Raw genomic sequence first — 22948 nt, 5'->3', positions numbered from 1 at the left:
AAAAAAATCTTTTGGGAACTTGAAATATTATTAATATTTTTTTCTTATATTTTTAAATATGTTTAAAAATATATATGCATAGCTTTATTTTTAATTATTTTTATATTTTTATAATTATTTTTAATACAATTATAAGAAAACAAGTGAAAACAATTAAAAAAACATTCTTTGAAAAATATTATAATTTTTGTTTTCTTATTAGCAAACATATTTTCTTCTAAAAAACCAAAAGTTATTTTAAAAAATAGTTACAAAATAAAACCAAAATTTCTGTGTTTTTGTTTTGTCTTTTTATGAAATCACATGTCCATTAAAAAAGCCTCAAAATGTTAATTTAAGGGATGTATCCTCTAGGATTTTGCTTTTAATCATAAATGGATTTTGAAACAGCCTAAGTTTAATTATTAATGTTTCCTTCGATCATATGTTGTTTGTCATATTTATTTGTACCATAATTTAATAAATTAAATTTTATTTTGAAACGACTTGGTTTGAAAATAAAGATAAACTCTTTATTTTTCGTGTTTTAACTTGGTGGATTGATTAAAAAAATTCATTCATATTCCAAATGTGATGAAGGATTTCTTATGATACAAATTATAAACATAAACCAGTAGTTCAAATTTACTTTTGGAGATTGTTCATCATTGAAGTTAGGTAGAGCATTGAGTAAAGATTTAATGCCAAATATTTCCTCAATGAAAGGTAGCTACACTTTTTTTAAAAAAATAATATTTATATCCCTTTCAAAATAAATAAAGATTTAAAAATAGTCATTATATTTTTGTAAATTAAAAAATGACAATATTTTTTACACTTTAACCATAATATGGTTAAAAAAGCGTCCTTATATTTTTATAGAATAAAATAGTAATAATCATTTTTTTTTATAATAATTTTAATCATAACATGTAAAATTGATTTAACCATAATATGGTTAAAAATTGATAAAAAAAAAAAAAGGAAAAGAAAGAGAGAAGATGCCTTTTAGTGTGTGAAAAAATTGTAAGAAAAATAGAGAGAAAAATATTAAAAAAATTTCCTCAACATTTTCTTCAAGAAAATGATAGAAAAGTTTGAAGCTAGTACATTTTTCATATTAATTTATTTTTCTTAATTTAATTAAACAATTAAATAGAAAAAAATATTTAAAAATTTATTTTTCTTTCATATATTTCAAAATACCAAATAATCTTAGAAATTATACTTTGCAAGATGTTAAAATATGAAATGCATCTACTTTTGAATTCTTTGTAAAATTACATCCTTAAATATTCAAATAAATTTTATTAAATTATTATTTATTCCAAAAAGGAAAAAAAATGTAACTTATTCTAATGGATGGATTGCTACCAATTATTTCTATATATATATATATATATAATTTTTCTTTTTGAAAATATATATTCATAAAGCCGCGGTTAGTGATCACAATTTCATTCAACTATTTCGAATTTGGTAAACTTTGTTTTAATTAGGTAAAACTGCCGATTAGGTAAACGTCGGTTGTACACTTGTGCTTCGCCTTGGCGCTTTCTTTGATAAACTGACAGCTCATTCCCACGGCGATTTTAATTACCACCTAAACCTTCCCGCTTCATCTCAGCCACCTGTTCTACGGAGCTCACATCCCTGAAAATTCTTCTCTCAAGAAAAAAAAGAAAGAAGAAGAAGAAGGAAAAAAAAAAAAAAACCCTAGTTCTGTGATTTTCACTCTCATTTGGTGTGCACTGAAGTTAGTCTCCGATTTCTCTCTCATTTTCTCTCTAAACTCTCCATGGAAACAAACACTTACTCTATTTGGCGGGCTCCTGTTTTCCAACACGTTGACTCGTATTCGCATTTCAGAGTTTCGTGGAATCCTAGATTGATCGGGTCTCCATGCCGTCCTCTGAAGCTGAGGCTTCGAAGAAGCTCACAGATTTTCGCATTGAACTCGACTTCAACAAGTGAAGGTAACCGTTCTTCTGCGGCGGAGAGTGGAGAGACCGAGAGTTTGGGTTCTGTGAGTCCCATTTATGTGCCTACGCCTTCCAATCGAGAACTTCGCACTCCACACAGCGGGTAAATCGAACTGAATTCTTATTTTTCTATTTTGGTTGATTTTTTTTTTTTTTTTTTTTTTTTTTTTGTTTCTGGCATTTTCTAATTGATGTGGAGTTTTTTTATTCTGAATTTTCTGTTCGGTCTTGGTTTGTTTCTATGGATAATTCTTCCTTGAAAAAGGTTTGGAGTGGACTGAGCTAGCAGAGCTGCATTTTACTTGATTGCGCACAGTTTTTTTTATTTAATCGGATCCGGAACGGTGAAAAGAATGATGAAATTTGTACTTTTATATCTGTTCTATACATATATTTATAGTAGTGAAACAAAGGTTTATTGCTTTATAGAGACATAAATCAAGTATTCCTCTACGAGCTCATGATTTAGATACATGCACGATGACATCTGAAGGCAAATGTTTATAGTTTGATTTTCTGCTTTTGGATTTTCTGGGACAGGTACCATTTTGATGGAAGTCCCCGCCAGTTTTTTGAGGGGTGGTACTTCAAGGTCTCAATACCAGAACAGAAGCAGAGCTTCTGCTTTATGTATTCTGTGGAGAATCCTGCATTTCGGAAGAAGTTGGGGACATTCGAAGAATTACAATATGGTCCTCGATTTACAGGAGTTGGGGCTCAGATTCTTGGTGCCGATGACAAGTATATTTGTCAATTCTCAGAAGAATCTACTAACTTTTGGGGATGTATGTTTACCATTTTGTGCTATTAACTTATTGCTGTTGTTTAACAGGGACATTCATAATGGTCCCTGATAATAAAAGCCATCAAGTTTAACAGTTGATTTTGTTATGCCATTTTTTTGCACAATTTAGCAACTGGAGTTCATGATTGCTTTTTTTTTTTTTTTTTGGATCAGAAACGAAGAAGAGTTCATGATTGCTTTTGACTTTCATGAAAGTAATGGTTTAGAACTTCTCTATTCCCAGAACTGAAATTAATGCAGGAGTTGTAGTAAGAAGCTACCTGCAGCTGTGCTTTTTTGTCTGATACCTTCTGTTTGGCAGTAGGCCATCAAAAAATATGATAAAAAACCACCTACTATGTGAAATTTAGTTAATATGGTTGAGTCAGAATAAGTCGCTTCAGTGTTTAGACATTCATTTAAGTTTTTTAGGCATCATGCATGTAATTTGACATAATCTAATTAATTTCCTGCTCCCCCCTTCTATGCATACTAGACAATAATTTCTTCTGTACATAATGTATATTTTCTTTATTCCTTACATGATCCTTTGGTTTTCTTAGCTTCTGGTCCCTCTTTTCTTAGTAGTTGTTCCTTGGTGCATTTTGATTAGCTTATGAATGATGTATCATCAGATTGATTATGCTACTGTTGTGTCGAAAGTATGCCTCTCTTCCTTTCATTTTATATTTTAATGTTTTAAATGTTTTAACTGCAGTTTTTTGGATAGCTAATCAGTATATTTTTAATTCGTAGGTAGGCATGAGCTAATACTGGGGCATACGTTTGTTGGCAGAAAAGACTCGCGGCCTCCAAATAAGGAGGTCCCTCCTGAGGTCTACATGCTTCTCTGGATTCTTCTCTTGATCCATACGCATTTTGAAACTAATTTATTTTTCAATTTTTTTATATAACCTGTAGTATTCTGTCTATAATCAGTCTGAAGAAATTTTTCTGTAGATACCCTTTTGACTTTGATGGTTGCAAGCCTTTTGTTCTCTCTCTTTTTTTTTTTTTTTTAATTTCAATTTTCCCCTCAAAATTGATAATTTCTGCCAGGTTACTGATAATACCAAGCTGGAGATCGTATTCTATGTTTCTAAAAATTGTATGGAATGGGTGGTTACTAGGTTATAACTCAGTTTTTATTCTACCTTAATATGTTGTTTTGCACAGGATTTCAATAGAAGAGTGATAGAAGGTTTCCAAGTCACCCCACTTTGGCATCAAGGTTTCATCCGTGACGATGGCAGGTATGCCTTCTCTTTCATTACTTGCAAGAAAGGTTGTTGACTCATGTATAAGCTTGTGGAATATTGTCCTATGGATTGTATCCTGTTCTATATTATAAGGTACACTTAGATCTGTTCTTTAATAAACTGAAAAATAGGAAAATACTGCTGAATTCTATATATTAATGCTTAATGAATGAAATGTATTTATATAACCATTTTCCATGAAAAAGTGGCCATGAATGACACATCAAATATAATTTCGAAATTAGGTCTGGCTCAAACAACCATAACAGCATATCACATCTTGATGTATTGATTGACAATATGTTATTGAACTCCACGTTCTTATAAACTCGAGCATGTTCTGATATTTCACTTGCCAGGGAATGAGAAGAAGAATCCCTTAATATTTATTCACTGAGGGCTGCTAGTCATTTTTATCTATATTTGTATCTGATGGCATTATCAATTCTATTGAATAGAGTTGGTTCCTCATCTTCACCTTGTTTTCTTTTCTTAAATCCACTGCATTGGAACATGGTTCTTGAGCTCTCTGGTATGTTTGTCACGTCCCAAAACCACTCCAAGGGCATGATAGTCATTTCACACCTCAATACCAAAGGCTCAAAGTGGAAATGACACAAACATTCGTATTGTAACTCGAAATTTATCAATGACCAAATTCTTGTTTAGAGTAGTAAGACAAAATTCTAAAATCTCCAAGTATTAACTTTAAAAAAAACTAATACATCAACCAAAGTGTTATTGTCCAAATAACACCAAACTCGAAATAATTCAAACAAGAATTAAATTTTAACATCTAAACAATGTTCAAAATAAAGAGAGTTTAAACAAATGTCCTAATAAAGCCAAATTTCTCTCCTAACGATCACTCCTCGCCCGAATTGAGGTTACCTGAAAGATTATCAACAAAGGGGGATGAGCTCAAAGCCCAATAAGGAAAACATTATACAGTTTCATGGATCAAACATTTTCAATCATGCTTGCAAATAGGAGATATGACATATACTTATTTTCACAAAAACTTTTGGATTCAAAATGCTAATACATTCAAACTTTTCAACAAAACTTTCTCATATCTATTTCAAAACAATTTCTCATAAAAACCAAATCAAATATATTCAAAATATCTTTATTTTAGTTATCGTATTACAAATGGTGCCCAATTAGGTGAGACTTTACAATTGAATAATTAGTTTAAATTATAACCCGTTGACTAGGGCCATATAATATCAACTATTATAACCCATTGACTAGGACCATATAATCCAGAGTCAAACACTTTGTCATTAATTCAAATTTACAAAACAAAACATCATATCTCCTCAATTTTCATTTTTCATAAACAAAGAAAATGTTCAAATATACTTTCCATACAAAACATATATTTGATCCATGTGTAAAGATAAAAATAATATTTTTACACATTTCAAAATACAATATAAAAATAAAATTATTTTCTTTTATAAAAATTTGCATTAATTTCCATTACCTAAAAGAAGCACTCAAAATCTTGAAGAATAATCTTGAAGAGTCTACTCTTCACCTAACATAATATCATACGCAACATTTATTTTTGATTATTTATCTAAAGATATAAATTCGACAATACTAAAAATATTTTATTTAGTATTAGGGATCCTAATTAATTTCCCATGTTAATATTATCACCACCCAATATTATTTTCAACTTACTAAGCAATAATAAATTAATTTAGTGAGTTTCCAACTTTCCTAATCTTACCCTCACTATTTATTTCTTTATATACTTAAATTAAATTAAAACCTATACAAGAAACTATTATTATTATTATTATTGTTCTCATAATCCAACTTTCACTTAACCACAATTCCACCCCCACATCCCACATCAAATAGAGGGGGAAGTTCTTGATGTTATATGAGTATGGACTCCTCTTAACCTTGTAGAAGCATTTTAAAGCTGTGAGAGCTCGCTTGGGTTCAGAGCGGATGATATTTACATGGTTGGGAGCGGGTCGTTACAAATGGTATTAGAGCTGATCCTCGACCTCGGTGTGGGGGTTTGTTTGGCCCTATAGAGGATGTTTGTCGTAATCCCTATGGGACACAACGAGAACGTTGTGTCTGCATTGGGGGGGGGGGGGGGGTGTTTGTGACATTCTATATCAAATAAGGGGGAAAATTCTTGGTGCTATATGAGTATGGTCTCCTTTTAACCTTGTAGATACGTTTTAAAGCCGTGAGGACCCTTTGGGTTTAGAGTGGACAATATTTACATGGTTAAGAGCGGGTCATTACAATGTTAATATCTTTTCATGTTTGACCATGTAACTAACAATTCTTTTGAAGCCTCATTTGTTTTCTGAAAGGCAAGCAAGCAATCAAATCAGTAAAGAACACCAAAGGAGGCACAATTCAAGTACATGGAGCATGCAAGTTACAAGCAGATAAAAGGGGAAATGTATATAGATGAGAAGGCAACTAAACCTCCTCAAGACAAACTATTAATAATCAACCCAAAAATTGTGGACAATCAATTATTCCTCGCCGGCATAGATGATGCTATTATGGCCACAATATTTTCTATTTTTCTGAGCAACTCTGGGAGTCTCCTTTAAAGGAAATTCCGCACACATGTATCATGCCAAAATGTCTCCATTTCAACATCCCACACTCTATAGCATTTAAGTATTAAGAATTTCTCTCATCCATTGCTAATACATTGCCAAAGTCCTTTCCCATAAAGGTCCCTCAGTAGTCTAGAATACCAACATGGAACGGACTCGACCTGACTTGAACTCAATTTTTGGAATATTCTGTGGTTCCGTTCCATTTATGATATGTTTCCTTTTTCAAACCAACTGAAACTACTTTTCAGAATGACATATACATCTTTGACAATGCCAAGCTTTGTCTGATCCTTATATGTTTGATATAACTTTAAATGACAGATCAAATTATGTGGATACTGTAAAGACTGCACGGTGGGAATATAGTACTCGCCCCATTTATGGCTGGGGTAATGTTGGGTCTAAACAGAAGTCCACAGCTGGCTGGCTTGCAGCTTTTCCTGTATTTGAACCCCATTGGCAAATATGCATGGCGGGAGGACTCTCAACAGGTGTTGCTTAATCTCCATTTTGCAAGTGGTTTACACTTGATTTGTTTAATTTTTTGCTTTCATGTTAATTTTTGCTTAGTTAACTGTCATGTTGAATTGCCTATGTCGTTCATCCTTTTATTGGATCGAATCTGGTGGTGAGCCTTTTAATATCAAAGCAGTAAATGGAAGCCTGTTTTGGCAGAGCATTTAAAAAGTTTAAAATATAGCTGTGCCTACTAATTTACTAATCATTATATGCATCCTTAGTTGAAGAATCTGTAAGTTCAATATTTGAGTATTGGGGTATAACAGAAGGAACTGTAGACTGTGGACCAAATGGATCAGAGAATATGTTCTTGAAATCAAGGATGAAAAAATTGGAAATTTGTGGAATATTGGTGGCTGAATTTTAAAGAATTATTGGATAGTAATTCTAAAAGAAAAATTCAATAGGATGAAAATATTGGAAAAACCCTAAGAAATGATAAAACAATCAACAATATACATAGTGAAGTCTTTTTTAAGAAAACAATATATACAAATAATAAAGTAATTAGATTATATATCAAACTAATATTCAAATTGAAGTATTAAAGTAATTAAACATAAAAAATATATGCAAGTTCACACATTTATAATTCATAAACAATTAACTTAATATCACAATTAAATTAAATGATATGAACTATGAAACTAATATTTAAATTAAACTAGCTAAACAATTAAATTAAAATGAATATTAAACTAATTTTTAAATGGGATTATATTTAAGTTGAACAAAAAGGTAAATTAAAGTTATTGAAACTATATATATACAATTTAAATTGTACAAATGATTTTTTTTTTCTATGGATAAAAGAAAACGTATATTCAACGATAGAAGCGCCAAAAAAGCGCCCCAAAGTACATAGGAAGTATAGAACGGGCGCTTAAAAGTGCCACAAAAAACAAAGAGGGACAACAAAACACAACACCCCTTAACAAGAGCCCATCCAATCCACAAAATCTGCAGTAGAAGAAGGGCCAAGAGTGATAAACAATTTGGACCACACCCAAATATCACAAAGAAAAGAAAGTTTCACCCCTTGTACAAAATGCTCTTTGTTATTAAATGTCTTACTGTTCTTTTCCTTCCAAATTGTTCAAAAAAGACATAGAGGAGTAACCCACCACAACTTTTTCCTTTTTTTTACCAACAAAAGACCCATGCTAACTCAGAAGTGTCTCCTTTACCAATGAAGGAAGCACCCATGTACAATTAAATTAAATTATTATATACAATTAAATTAAATTTACATGAAACTAAAAAAAATTGATTTTTCCAAAAAATTGTAGGGGTCTCTATAAAATAATCATTTTTATGATCTTTTCTTTTAAAAATATGTGTTTTATTGAAGTGAGTTTTGATTTTTTTTTATTTTATAATTAGACATTTTATTTATTTTTTAACCATAATTTAACACTAAAATTTTAAAATTCATTCTTGTAACCAAATTTTTACCTTCGATTTTCATATATCTATTTTTTGATGTTTCTTAATAAAAAATTTCATTAAAATATGAAGTGCGACCCATAGTATAGATTAAATAAAAAGATTTATTTTAATAAATATGTTTTCAGATTATTCTAAATTGTAATGCATAGACATTTTAATTTCAGCCAAAATACTCCTGTTAACACAATATGACATGAGTATGGGTGTGAGACCCATGTTAGATATGGATATATTACATGAGATCCATTTTAAAATAAATTATTTTGGATAAAATTGAATGTGTCCATTTTTTTTTTCATTTTTGTGATAAATCCTAAATAATTGACATATTTCCTAGATATAGTAACACTAATAAAATAGGAGTCCTAACAAAAATATCCAAATTTTCTTGATGAACGTGTTGATTTTTTTAAAAATTGCTAAATATTGGGATATTTTTTCAACAAATCGGCTATATATAGCCAATGTTTTCTGAAAATCACCTTAAGCCGTATAATTTAGGCCATTTTTTCACCAAAAAATGGTGAAACACTACGATGCAAATATCTCTTTAGTTTTGTTGATTGCTGATATCTGAAAACTGGGCCTTAAAATTCTCCGATTTTTTCATTCTTGCTTGAAATATACGCTCAGTCTGTTCAAAGTAAAAACAAGTGTATGAAAGAGATATTGTTGTTGTCTTTTGTAATTTTCCAAACTATTATCTTTTGATGTTTTTTCTCATTAGTGTTGAGCTAGCAATTTTCCTAAAAAAGTTAAAACGTATACCCTCCCTCATGTGACTTCCCTAAATGATTAAAATGTATATCATGCTCTAATACTCTCCCTCATGTGTGTGACCCTATACTTGGATGCTTAAAATCTATATCATAATATAACACCTTTTCTTACATGTGGCTTTATACTCACATGTTAAGAGACAAACAAGTGGACAAAGAGGTGTGATACTTGCATGCTTAAAATGTACATCATGTCGTCCCTCTCGTAACTTTCCTAGAAGATCAAAATGCATATCATGCTGTCCCTAACTTAAGGAGACGAACAAATACATAAAGAGGTCCTATGCTTGCATGCTTAAAATGTATATCATTTCCTCCCCTCACATAACTTTCCTAAAAGATTAAAATGTATATTATACTAAGACCCTCCTCACATGTGACCCATACTTGCATATTGAGAGACAGACAAACATACAAAGAGGCCCCCTGCTTGCACTCTTAGAATGTAATATCATGCCCTCCTTCATGTAACTTTCCCTTACTTGGAGAAACAAACAAGTAGACAAAGAGATCCTATATTTGCACACTTAAAATATTTATCATGTCCTCCCTCACGTAACTTTCCTAAAGTATTGAAATGTATATCATGCCTTATACATGTGTATCATGCATTATACCTGCATGCTTAAATTATATGTCATATCCTTCTTCATGTAACTTTCATAAAAGATCACATGGTACATCATGCCCTCCTTTCCTCGTATCAACCTAACACCCTCCCTCACGTTTGGCCTCATACTTGCACGTGGAGAAATAACTGAATAGATAAAGAAGCCCTATGTATATTATGCCATCTCTCACATAGCTTTCCCATACTTGCACATGGAGAGGTAGGTTGCTTAAAATGTAGATTGTGCCTTCACCTAACTTTCCCATGCTTTGGTAGCTAATGAGGCGATAGAAGGAAACGTAATGGTGGGGCAGGTTATGTGTGTAAATTGGATATTGAAAAGGCTTACGATCACGTAAATTGGAGTTTCCTCCTATCAGTTTTGGAAAAAATGGGTTTCGGACCCAAGTGGCGAAATTGGATTTTTTATTGTATTTCAACTATGAGAATGGCAGTGTTAGTGAATGGCGCTCCAACAGATTTTTTCTCAACGTTTAGAGGCCTAAGGCAGGGAGACCCACTATCTCCTTATCTGTTTGTGCTTATAATGGAAGCTTTTAGCAATTTAATTTCAAGAGCTGAGGAGAAAGGTTTTATTAGAGGATTCAAGGTCAAGGGGCAAAGTGGAGAAGGGGTTTCAGTGTCCCATTTGTTGTTTGTAGATGACACACTTCTCTTTTGCGAGGATAATAGGGATCAGCTGATGTATTGGAAGTGGGCTGTTTATTGTTTTGAATTGGTATCAGGTCTAAAAATTAACATGCAGAAAAGCGAAGTTATTCCGGTGGGGGATGTGGAAGATATGGACAGAGCAGCCGCAGTTTTTGGGTGTAAAGTAGGGAAGTTCCCTACTACTTATCTAGGGTTACCTCTTGGAGCTCGTCACAATTTGGGTAGTGTCTGGGATGTTGTAGAGGAAAGATTCAAGAGAAATTTGGCTACGTGGAAGAAACAGTATCTTTCTAAGGGGGGTCGTCTCACTCTCATTAAGAGCACTCTCTCAAATCTCCCCATCTATTTTATGTCGCTTTTTGTAATCCCAAGAAAAGTGAGACTCAGATTGGAGAAAATTCAAAGGGAGTTTTTGTGGGGAGATACGGAGGAGAGAAGGAAGATCCACTTGGTAAGATGGGCGGATGTTTGCAAAGACAAGAGGTATGGAGGATTGGGGTTAAGGAATATGAAGGATTTCAATAAGGCGTTGCTCGGTAAATGGCTTTGGAGATTCCCTCTTGAGAGAGGGAGTTTTTGGAGGAAAGTCATTGTTGGTAAATTTGGAGAGAAGGAAGGGGGTTGGACCACTAGAGAGGTGAGAGAGTCTTATGGGATGGGTCTTTGGAAAGACATTAGAAAGGGTTGGGAGGATTTCTCTCTTAGAACTAGAATTCATATTGGCAATGGCAGAAGCACTAGATTTTGGTGAGACATTTGGGTAGGAGACTCTAAGCTGAAGGATATGTTCCCTCAGCTGTTCAGAATGGCAACAAACAATTCTGCTGCAGTGGCTGATCTTTGGGGGAGGCAAGGAGGGGGTAGTGGGGTTTGGGAGGTGCACTTTAGAAGATCCTTTCAAGATTGGGAATTGGAGGAGGTGAGTCGTTTTCTGGAACATATTTATGCAGTAAAGGTTCAAGAAGGGGAGGATTTCTTGGTTTGGAAGATTGAGAGGAGGGGAAAGTTTAGTGTTAAATCTTATTATAGGTCTTTAAAGGGTGAGAATAGCCCTTTCTTTCCGGCCAAAGAGGTTTGGGGTTCACATGCCCCTTTGAGAACTCGTTTTTTTACTTGGGAAGCAGTTTGGGGTAAAATTTCTACTATTGATTTGTTGATGAGAAGGGGTTGGTCTATGGTTAATAGATGCAATCTGTGCAAAGAGAATGAAGAATCGGCGGACCACATCCTTATTCATTGTGACAAGACTAGGAAACTATGGAATTCATTGTTGTCTTCTTTTGGGGTGATATGGGTATTCCCAGCTTCAGTGAGAAACTTGCTAGGCGAATGGAAAATTAAGGGCCTAGGGAAGAAAAGGAAAGCAGTGTGGAGATTAGCGCCTATTTGTCTATTTTGGTGCATTTGGGGAGAGCGAAACCGAAGAACGTTCCAAGAGGAAAAAATGTCAGATATGAGTCTAAGGAACCTTTTTTTTCGGTCTCTTCTAGAGTGGTCTAAACCTTTTATGGACTTGGACTATCTCTCCTTTCTGATTTTTTTGGGTGATGGGGTTGAAGTTTAGCTGTTTCCTTTTTAGTATGTTGTTGTTTTTGTGGCCTTGGGTTTGACTTTCTTTGTATACTGCCTGTGTACATGGGGAGCGCCCCCTTTTAGGCGTGTTTTAATCAATTTTCTTCTCTTTGTCTATCAAAAAAACATTATGCCTTCTCATGTAATTTTCTCATACTTGTATGTGGAGCTGCTTAAAATGTATATTATGCCTTCCCATAACTTTCCAACACTTGCACGTATAGTATAGTATGCCATTTCTCATGTAACTTTCCCATACTTAATGCTTGGAGAGATTGATCAAATATATATGCCCTTATTTAACTTTCTCTACTTACACGTTTTGATAAAAATAAAATAAAATAAAAATTGTACTTGCACATATATTATGCCCTTATGCACATAATTTTTTCGTACTTTCTCATACTTGCACACGTATTATTCCTTTTCTCACATAATTTTTCCATGCTTGCATGTGGAGAGATAGACTGCTTAAAATGTATATTATGCCCTCTTGTAACTGTATCCTACTTGGACAAAGATCGATAAGTAGATGAGAAGGCTATCCACATAAATTTTCCCGTTCTCTAACATAATGTTTCCATTCTCTTAATAATTTTTCCATAGTTGCATGTGGAAAGATAGATTGCTCAAAATGTATATTATGCCTCAGTAACTTTCCCCTTCTTGGACAGAGACAGACAAGTAGACAAAAAGGCTATGCCATAGAATTTTTTTGTACTTTCTCATACTTGCACATATATTATGCATTCTCTCACATAATTTCCCATACATGCATGTGGAGAGATAAATCACTTAAAATGTATATTATGCCCTCCTATAACTAGGGTTGCAACTTGGGCGGGTTGATGACTAACCCGAACCCCAACCACATTAAAAAACAATCAACCTAAGTTCAACCCAACTCGACCTCTAACCTAAGGTACTCAATCCAAGCCCAACCCAATCTCATTTCTTTAAAGTCAGGTTGGTTGGATTGATTGGGTTGTATAATCAAAATCCACATCTATAATGTTTTTTAAAAAACTTTTTTCTATATATTTATATGAAAATTTAAATAGAAAATAGGAGAAACTTCAAGATAGCAACAGAAATGCAAAAATAAATTTATATATCTTTCTAAAAAAAGGATAAAATATATAATATAATATAATTTGATATTTTTTTTTCTTAAAAATCTAAAAAGAAAATGAATATTATTATATAGGATAATATATATAACGAATATTGTAAAAACAATAAATCAGGTTTGGGTTAGGCTTTGGTTGTCTGAACCTTGACCTGAGCTCGACCTAAATTAAGCTCGGGTTGAAAAACCCAACCAAAGTCCAACATGAATATTGAAAATGATTGTCCAAGCCCCGCCCAAACATTAGGTTGGTTTGGGTTGGGTCTAGCCAATCCGTCCAAGTTACACCCTTACTTGTAACTTTCCCCTACTTGGATAGAGACAAACAAGAAGACGCAGAGGCTATGCCTCATGCCTTGAAAAATCACATGAAAAAAATATTGGGAGGACTTGAGTGAGCAATCACATGACAAATCACGTAAATATAAAAAAGACTCAAACTCGAGACCTCCAGTTAACCAAAGCTACCAACTTTTCTAAAAGTTTAAATTGTTAGGATTTGGGTGCACGATGTATATTATGCTCTAACAATTAGGATTTCCCAATTACCAAGATCTGAGGCTTTCACGTGAAGTGAGAAGTTCTAGATTCAAATCCTAAATATTGACACAAAGAATGATAAGTTACATAAAAAAAAAAAAAGAAATGCGTATATGAGCTTTAGCAGATTATTGAATCTTATTTAGTATTGTTTTGATGTCTGAAGACAGATCTCTAATGCCTGAAAGTGTACTTTTGGCACTATTGGGAAGTTACATTGATTTTGACATCTGACATGAAGTGGTGAAATAGTGTTACGTTGCAGAAAGATTATTAAACTGAAGAACTCTTTCTGATTGAGACTTTGAATGAGAAGACCACCCTACTGTTGGTCAATCTGATGCTGGCAGTGCTTATACCTGGATTTAGTTAAGACTAACCTCTCCCCATGAAATTCTCAATGTACTTCATAAATCGGTGTTAGCTATGCTACAAGCTGTCTAAATCCATCAAGTATTTTTCTTTTGGGTTGATCATGTATTCTGGAGAACACATACTTAAGCTCTGAATTTTTTGATCCCAGGTTGGATAGAGTGGGATGGTGAAAGGTATGAGTTTGAAAATGCCCCTTCTTATTCAGAAAAGAACTGGGGTGGAGGTTTCCCAAGAAAATGGTTTTGGGTGAGTGTTCGTCTTTTTCTCAACGCATTGAAGTAACAGTTCAGCTTGTTTCATTGGTTATATTTTACTAGGTTTAGCAGCTTTACCAATTGCATTTCTCCACCAACTTAATACATATTGAAGAAAGGGAACCGAAGGTATCTGTCCTCTGTATTTGGAAGTGGAACTTGAAAAAGTCCTTTGGTCAATGAATATGCTTTTGTACTGGCATCTTGATGAATGCTGCCTATTTAAAATTTTCACTTTTTTATCTCTATCTCAAACTGGACGTGGTAAATTCCTTTTGGGTAAATTTCTTTGCCTTATCACTGTCTCCCTGAATTTTGATCTGTAATTACCTTGAAGTTTAAAGCCTTTCAGATATCTTCCAGGAAGGCAACACTTCTTATAGAAAGAGCGTGATGACTCTTTTTACCTTCAGAATTACAGATTTATCATTAGATATATAGCAATAAGGTGCATAGACTCCATAATTGGCAATGGGTTTTGACTGTCTTATTTTTCCATTCAGGTAATATGGTCGACAATGTCTTGTTACTTTATTATGCAGAATCTCTTTAGAAAGACATTGTACTCTATTTGGTTCTTTAAAAGATACCATGCGGTTCCTTGATGTAATCACCACAATAAATACACTACTCAACTATCTATGCCTTACAATTATCTGCACCTTTATATGGTTGCTGTCTTACTACAGGTCCAATGCAATGTCTTTGAAGGTGCAGATGGAGAAGTTTCTTTGACTGCAGCTGGTGGGTTGAGGCAAATACCTGGATTGACTGAAGTGTTTGAAAATGCTGCATTGGTACTTTTCCACCCTGCTTTCCACTTATTCCTTCTTCTAATTTCATTTATCTATATTGAATAAGCTTATCTAAAAGGAATATATGGTAATTATAGGAAGATATAGACAAGGAAGTAATAAAGAAAATGTTATTATAAAAGTGTCTTTGTGGATGTGAATTTCCTCTATGTACTGCTTTGAAAAAGAAATTTAGGCCTATTTGGGAGTGATTCTTACAAAAGCACCTCTAGCCTGTTGCCCTTTTATCAATTCTTTTTTATTTTTTATTTTTTAATTTTTTTTTATGAAGAATCGGTAGTGTTTGGATATAAATAAAAAAAAATGTTTGAAAGTGTTTTTGGTAAGGAGATACATAACAAAAAAGTTATTTTTGGAAGAAGCATCTACCAAATGTTAAGTCTAAAAATCATTTTGAGTGATTTTCTAAATCTCTAAAAGCAACTCTCGAAACCTTACCAAACTCCTAATTTTTGTAACGAAGTGCTTCCAACCATCAGGCAATGCTTTTAACCCTTCCAAGAATCACTCCGAAATGCACTCTTAGAGCGCATTTAGCAGTGATTTTGAAAAGTGTTTCTAACATTTCTAATACTTAAAAAATAAAAATTTTCAAATGTTAGAAAGGCTAAACACACTCCCTAGAATCAGTGTCAAATGCACTTTTAATTCATGAATAATCAGTCTTTTGGATTAAAACAAAAAATAGGGTGTCTCTGTATATAATTAAGGTGTAAATGTAATATGTTGCAGTTAGAAAAAAGTCATGCTGTGCATGTGGCTCCATTTGTTTTTCCATATAGGAGTTGCAAAAGTAGGCAAAGTGAAGAGTTGTATTATAGAATTTCCTTCTCATCAAGTTATTACCTCTTATTCTTAACATGCCTTTTTGTCATATCTTAATAACTAGTGTTAAATCTTATATTGCCTATGAAATATGATTTGATCGCTTTGGAGGACGTCTTTATCATTTTCTCTATCCTTTTTTCATCTGTTTCTGGATAAATAAAGAAAACCATGTATTCAGGTTCCTCATTAGTTGGAATTGTATTTCTCCATGTATTCAGGTCCCTCATTAGTTGGAATCATATTTCTCTTAATGCGCAAGTATGTATATAATGATATTAACTGGTGCAGGTTGGAGTTCACTATGATGGAATTTTCTATGAATTTGTGCCATGGAATGGAGTTGTTAGCTGGGAAATTAATCAATGGGGTTACTGGTACATATCTGCAGAGAATGAATCACATATGGTAACTGTGCAGATCTTGACTCCTTTTTTGTTCCTCTGTTCCAGTACACAAATCACAATAACTGCTTCTGGAAGTGACAATATATATTATGCCCTAACACCCCTCTTTATGTGCGGGTATGGGGTCTCACCTTACAGAAGAGTATGCCTTCATTTGAACAAGTGAAGCCTAGTACACTTAAGTAGAAGTCCGAACTGACATCAGGTGTCGAGTTGCCAATTTTACTTGAAGTTGAAGTTGTTAGGATTTAGGTTTACATTGTATATATCATGCTCACATCCCCTCCTCAAGTAAGGGTATAAGGCTGCACCACACAAATAGAGAGGACTTAAACTTAAGATCTCTAGTTGATTAGAGCTCACTTGCTAAATTACCAATTTTCCTAAAAGCTCAAGCTCTTAGGATTGGGGTTACATTATGTTAAATGCCTTAACACCCTCGCTCATGTGCTCCTCATGTATGGGTATAGGGCCATACCCCATGCCCACATAGGGAAAAACAAACAAGCTTGTGGTCACAAATAAATAGACAGAGAAAGACTTGTACTTGAGACTTCCAATTAACTGGTGCTCTGATTACCTAAAGAAAAAAAAAAAAAACTGGTACTCTGATATCATGTTGAGTTAACAATGATACAAATTTGTGGTCACAATTTTTTTTTCCTAAAAGCTTATGGATGAACACCTCCCTCATATGCCCCTCATGTTCAGGTATCATACTCTTAACACCTTTCTTATTGTTTGCACGTGGAGAGATAAGTAGACAAACAAGTCACAAATTTCACATGTCTCTTATGTCTTGTACCATACCTGTCCTGTCCCATCTCATTTTTTTCCCTAAAAGGAGATGAATCACAAATTTTTGGTCACAGATGAATAGATGGAGGAATGAATTGAACTTGAGACCTGTAGTTAACCAGAGCTTGGATATCATGTTGAGTCATCAACTTTCCAAAAAATTTAAGCGGTTACGATTTGAGTTACAATGTAAATCATGCTCTTATATTAGGAAATATTTGTAGAACCTAATGCTAGCCTTATTTCAAAATGATAAGATGCATTGAGGTTGTAAGTATTATTTATGGAAGGGATTTATTTCTCCTGGGCAGGTAGAATTAGTGGCAACAACAAAGGATCCAGGTACTACATTGCGTGCCCCTACCACGGAAGCTGGCCTTGCTCCTGCCTGCAAAGATAATTGTTCTGGTGCACTAAAATTGCAAATATGGAAACGAACATATAATGGCAGTAAAGGAAAGGTCTGTTGCATTGTTCATACTTCCCAAGTATCCATTTTTCATAGATTGTAGCCTCAAGGAACCTACAAGAAAATGTTAAAATTGTGGGATTAAGAAATGCCAACATGTTTAATTTTAATCAACTTTGAAGTAATAGTCTATAGTTTTAGCTTAAACTCACACCTTCCATATTTGTTGATTTGAAGATGATTTTGGATGTTACAAGCAACATGGCTGCAGTTGAAGTTGGGGGAGGACCGTGGTTCAACACCTGGAAAGGCAAGACTGCTGCACCAGAGCTTGTTCGCCTTGCTCTTCAGGTTCCTGTTGATGAAGATGCGATATTTGGTTTGGCTCCATTTTTTAAGCCCCCTGGCCTGTAGCTGTCTGGTCTCGCCAAGCCTTCTATTATTCTTTGATGAATTATCAAGTGATTTATGGATTATCACGAGGGAGGGATCGGGACCAATTTGATATCCAACTCAAAAAAGTCACTGTGACAGGGATTAAAATGTCGTGAGTCGATGGGCCTCGATATATCCCAAGGATATAAAACTGAATAATAAGCTATTATTTTGATGTCTGAGGGATTTTAACCCTTGATAAAAGTTTCATCCGACACCTACACTCTCCACTGGGCCAAGTTTGCCCTTTTATATATAATATGCGCCAAAAACATATATATATATATATATATATATTAAGCGTTATTTTTGATGTAAAAATCTGCATATGTGATTATTTTGAATATATCCGTAGTATCTCCAAGTTTAAATTTAGGTTAATTTCTTCAAATCTTATATTATAATCTTTAAAACACCATTCACGTGTTACCTGTTGGAGAGACGATTCAAAATTATAAAACGTTTATTTTTTTCTTTTTCATTTCAAGATTCGAAGTAATCATCTCCAATGTTAGTGGAAATATCTCCAATGTTAGTGGAAATAGGAGAAGGTGAAGTGCAGGTATTTCTGGACATATATTTTAACTTGCCCACTTGAAGACCATCTTGCTTCTTTATATATATTCTACGGTACCCTTTCTTCTGCATCCCACTGGGCTACTACTCCACCATTCTCAAATAAGTCACGACTTTGATCGTTAATTGGATGATGATTTCAACCCACTAAAATTTTGGGTATGGCAGAATGAGTAATTGCCTACCAAGTGTTTACATTATTATTGTGGGCTATATTTCCATATATGATATGGGCATAATGCCTGTGAGGAAAACGTGCGTTAATCCTTGGACCACCTCATTCTACTTCCTCTCTTTGTTTTGATCTGAAAAGCATTGTGGACCACCTCCACCTCATTCTACTTTCTTTATTTGTTTTGATCTGAAAAGCATTGTACTACAGAATAAACAATACATGAGGTGAAATTTATATTCTAACGTTACCATATAATGTAATTTGGATTTATGATCTTTGGGTCACAAGAAAGGAGTAGGTGTAGGTGTAACGACCCGCTCCCAATTTAAAATGGGTCTACAAGATTGTGAGATGTCACAACCCCCCCTGCAGACCGCTGTGTCCCATGAGATTTTGGGGTTAACCTAAAAGGGTCCTCACGGCTTTAAAACACATCTACAAGATTACAAGAGTCCATACTTATATAGCGCAAAAAACTTTCTCCCCTATCCAATGTGGGATGTCACAGGGATCTTGTCATGGATCATTTATAATCTTTGAGTCACCAAGAAACCGTGGAGGAGTAGGGGATCTTTGAGTCACCAAGAAACGTACCGAGAAGGAGTAGGGATCTTGTCATGGATCATCTCCTCAAGACCATTCATGATGATAATGTTGAGCATTTAAGTTCACCTTAATAAATAATTTAATCTATCAAATCTAACGGTAAATGCAAGATTCATCGATGGCATTGTCTGATGGGTGAAGTTGGAGGCAAGATGCATAGTTGAAGAAGATGATCTTTCTAGTTCCATGGAAACGGATCGAGGAGAGATGCACAGCAGCTCTTTGAGAGAAAACCACAAAGATATATAACAGATGGAAAAATAGAGCAGATCAAAAGTACACTTGTTGATAAGTGTTCTAGTTCTTATATACATGGATTAGTTACTACTAACAATCTTCCAACAAACTTGAATTTGCTAATTAATAGTACAAACAAATAAGATTAAGATACTTAAACCTTCTAAAAACTTATGAGAGATCATGTAGTGGTTAATAATGGATATCTAACTTGATTATTAGCACGGAATTTCCTTCACCCATAAATTAAGAAAAATTAACATGCATGAATGAGATTCAAGAACTCATAACTTCCCCTAAATTTCATCTCTAGAGTCATTCCCATGTGATCCAAAGGCATCACTACTATCCCCGTGAAGATGCCTCAGCACATATTCTACAATCCTAACAAAATCCAGGAAATGTGGTCCAAAGGCACCACTACTATCCCGTGAGGATGACTCAGTCCACATATTCTACATTCCTACCAAACTCCAGGAAGAACTTACACCGAAAAAAAGACACAACCCAAGCACTGGATTAGGTATTGGAATAGCCTCTCCTTGTTTGTATTTGTATCATGGCTCATGCAATAATTCAAGGTTGTATACAAGTACTACAACCACATGATATTCTGCTTGAGAATCTATTCTTGATGCAACTCTCATACATATTTTACTTATGCCTTAGTTGGTAGGGCATACTTTTCACATGGGTTGGCGCTGCTAAATTTAATAAGATAATTACATACAATATTTGTCCTATAAATACTGGTTCGTGGCTGTTGATCCATACTCAAGCCTAAGGAAAATGAGAAACTATGAAGTTGTTGTGATGCTTCTCTGTGCTGCAATGATAATTCATGCACAAGAAGGAAATGGTGCATTAATACCAGAAGAAACCCAAGAAATGATCGATGAGGCTAACAGGAATGGACCTTATTTAGGGTTGGTCATCCCTAACCTCTTTGAGATGAACCCTCTTCTTCAATCTCCAAACTACACAGCCAGTAACCTAACCATAGATTTTGCAGGTAGCTAGATTTAGCTGGCTGGATTTGGGTTCGATGAAAAAGACCTACTTTCTGTTATACCCTAGTTTAATTTAGTTTAACTTCACATATTTTTTTTGCATGTATGTTATTCTGTGTGTGAAGGTAGAAGGTTTCGATTTGGGACCATTGCTGACAAGAAAGTCATATTGGTCATGACAGGACTGAGCATGGTATTATTTTTTCGTTTCAAGTTGAATTTTCTCTTCTTTTAGCTTCTAATTATGATTTTTTTTTTCAAGTTTTCTATTTTTTTCTGCAGTTTTATGATGAATATATTCCTTATCATTTTGGGTTTATAATGCAGATAAATGCAGGAATAACTACCCAGCTATTGTTGAGTACCTTTGATATAGAAGGAGTAGTGCACTATGGGATAGCTGGGAATGCAAACCCATCTCTGAATATTGGGGATGTCACCATTCCTCAGTATTGGGCTCATACTGCTCTTTGGAATTGGCAGGTAGTAGTCACCACTTTCGAGCTTTCATATTTCTTGTACTTTCAAGGTAATAGGGGTGAGTGGGTTTGGGGTATAAAATTTGGTTTTAATTGAAGTTATATGATGGGGGCAGAGGTATGGAGATGGGCCTGAGGATGAGCTAGCTTTGGAAGAAAATGGGGACTACACCAGGGAGATTGGGTACTTAAAGTTTGCAAATTATACAGTAAATGTGAGCAGCAGCAGTTCCTATGACAACCTGTTGAACAATGTTTGGTATCAACCAGAGGAAGTGTTCCCTGTGGATGGAACTCCTGAGGAAAGGGAACATGCCTTTTGGGTTCCTGTTGACTCCCTCTACTTTCAGCTTTCCCAAAACCTATTGGTAAGGTCTTTTCTACCTCACAAAACAAGAGAGCTTTCATTCTTCTACTTAAGTCATGTTTGGTTCTCAGGCTTTGGAGCTGGAGGGGTGTGTGAACTCAACCACATGTTTGACTGAGACACCAAAGGTGGTGAGTGTATTAAGAGGAACAAGCGCAAGCATTTATCTAGACAATGCGGCTTACCGTGCCTTCATATACGATAAATTCCAGGTAAGCCCTGTGGACATGGAAAGCGCAGCGGTTGCACTCATCTGTCTGCAGCAGAGAGTAGCCTTCATCGCCTTCCGGGCTATTTCCGACTTGGCCGGAGGTGGGTCTGCCCAGTCAAATGAGGCTGCTACCTTTACTTCTCTTGCTGCTAACAATGCCGTCACTGTTGTGGTTGAATTCATCAAGCAACTGTCCGCAGCCAGCTTCCACGCCAGCTTTGTTTCTTAATCTCATGGAGTTGCTCCTAATTATGTCTTTATCCAGTATGAGGCATGCATAGCCTATGAAAATAAGTACTTTGTGACACTGTCATCTGGAATCAATAAGACCGTCGTTATGGCCGTAAAACCATGGATCTATTTGGGTTCAATTCATATGAAATTGTTGGAATTGTGGTTTTCAAGACCAGATTGAGCTAATTCCCGTATTTTGACGATTCATGAAGTCACAGTCTATTAATCTATGTGCAAAGATTAAATATATAAGGTGGATGAAAAAATTCAAAGTCATGGTGAAGGTTATAAACTTATTAATTGCATACAAGATACAAGGACCAAAATCATATATTTACATTAAAGTTTTCATATACCATAAATACTATATGGAAATGGAAAAGGTAGATTTATATAAGTTAGAAGAAAGTATCCATTTATGACTTTTGATGAAATGTCACTTGATATGATATAAAAGGAATCTTGGTCCGTCTCTCCACTCATTTTATGTTTGTAAGGTTTTCATCATTCATACAAATGTTTATGGAGTGTTTGATAAAACTTAATTTTTGTTATTTAATGACTTAAGTTAACTTTAAGTTAAATTATACTTAAATTGTTGATTTAAAACTTATTACTTAATTCTTACTTTAAGTATTAAGGTTGTTTGATAAAATTAACTTAAAACTTATTTTAAATCATTAAAAGAGGTATTGGAATAGTAAAGGAGATCATAGAAGTAATTAAGACAAATAAAAGTAAAAAGCTAAAATAAATATGTAAATTTAAGAATAAGTTAATTGTTTTTATTTATTATTTGAAATTGTTTTTTACTTTAAGACATACTATTAAGTTATTTTATCAAACATTCTT

The 22948-nt window shown here is 34.2% G+C and overlaps 2 protein-coding genes across 2 annotated transcripts; both read left to right on the top strand.

The window, feature by feature from the left end:
• Positions 1–1596: 1596 nt before the first annotated feature.
• LOC117912811 (tocopherol cyclase, chloroplastic) lies at positions 1597–18422 on the top strand. Its single transcript, XM_034827541.1, has 10 exons — positions 1597–2064; positions 2502–2746; positions 3502–3581; positions 3922–3998; positions 6935–7104; positions 14407–14504; positions 15202–15309; positions 16444–16560; positions 17669–17818; positions 18004–18422. The coding sequence occupies exons 1-10, from the start codon at positions 1778–1780 to the stop codon at positions 18178–18180; spliced, it is 1509 nt and encodes a 502-aa protein (XP_034683432.1). The 5' UTR covers positions 1597–1777; the 3' UTR covers positions 18181–18422.
• Positions 18423–20559: 2137 nt separating this feature from the next.
• LOC117913012 (bark storage protein A-like) lies at positions 20560–22268 on the top strand. The gene is made up of 5 exons (XM_034827855.1): positions 20560–20807; positions 20931–20998; positions 21133–21288; positions 21401–21652; positions 21723–22268. The coding sequence occupies exons 1-5, from the start codon at positions 20585–20587 to the stop codon at positions 22089–22091; spliced, it is 1068 nt and encodes a 355-aa protein (XP_034683746.1). The 5' UTR covers positions 20560–20584; the 3' UTR covers positions 22092–22268.
• Positions 22269–22948: the final 680 nt, after the last annotated feature.

The sequence above is a fragment of the Vitis riparia genome, chromosome 4 (genome assembly GCF_004353265.1).
Source record: "Vitis riparia cultivar Riparia Gloire de Montpellier isolate 1030 chromosome 4, EGFV_Vit.rip_1.0, whole genome shotgun sequence".
NCBI classification, from domain to species: Eukaryota; Viridiplantae; Streptophyta; class Magnoliopsida; order Vitales; family Vitaceae; genus Vitis; species Vitis riparia.
This window is presented reverse-complemented; position numbering and strand designations above follow the sequence as displayed.

Coding starts and splice junctions, on each gene's coding strand:
- LOC117912811 (XM_034827541.1), top strand. CDS start 1,778: ATGGAAACAAACACTTACTCTATTTGGCGGGCTCCTGTTTTCCAACAC. Junction 14,505..15,201: donor TCCCAAGAAAATGGTTTTGG/GTGAGTGTTCGT, acceptor GTCTTACTACAG/GTCCAATGCAATGTCTTTGA. Junction 15,310..16,443: donor TGTTTGAAAATGCTGCATTG/GTACTTTTCCAC, acceptor TAACTGGTGCAG/GTTGGAGTTCACTATGATGG.
- LOC117913012 (XM_034827855.1), top strand. CDS start 20,585: ATGAGAAACTATGAAGTTGTTGTGATGCTTCTCTGTGCTGCAATGATA. Junction 20,808..20,930: donor CCTAACCATAGATTTTGCAG/GTAGCTAGATTT, acceptor CTGTGTGTGAAG/GTAGAAGGTTTCGATTTGGG. Junction 21,289..21,400: donor CTGCTCTTTGGAATTGGCAG/GTAGTAGTCACC, acceptor TGATGGGGGCAG/AGGTATGGAGATGGGCCTGA.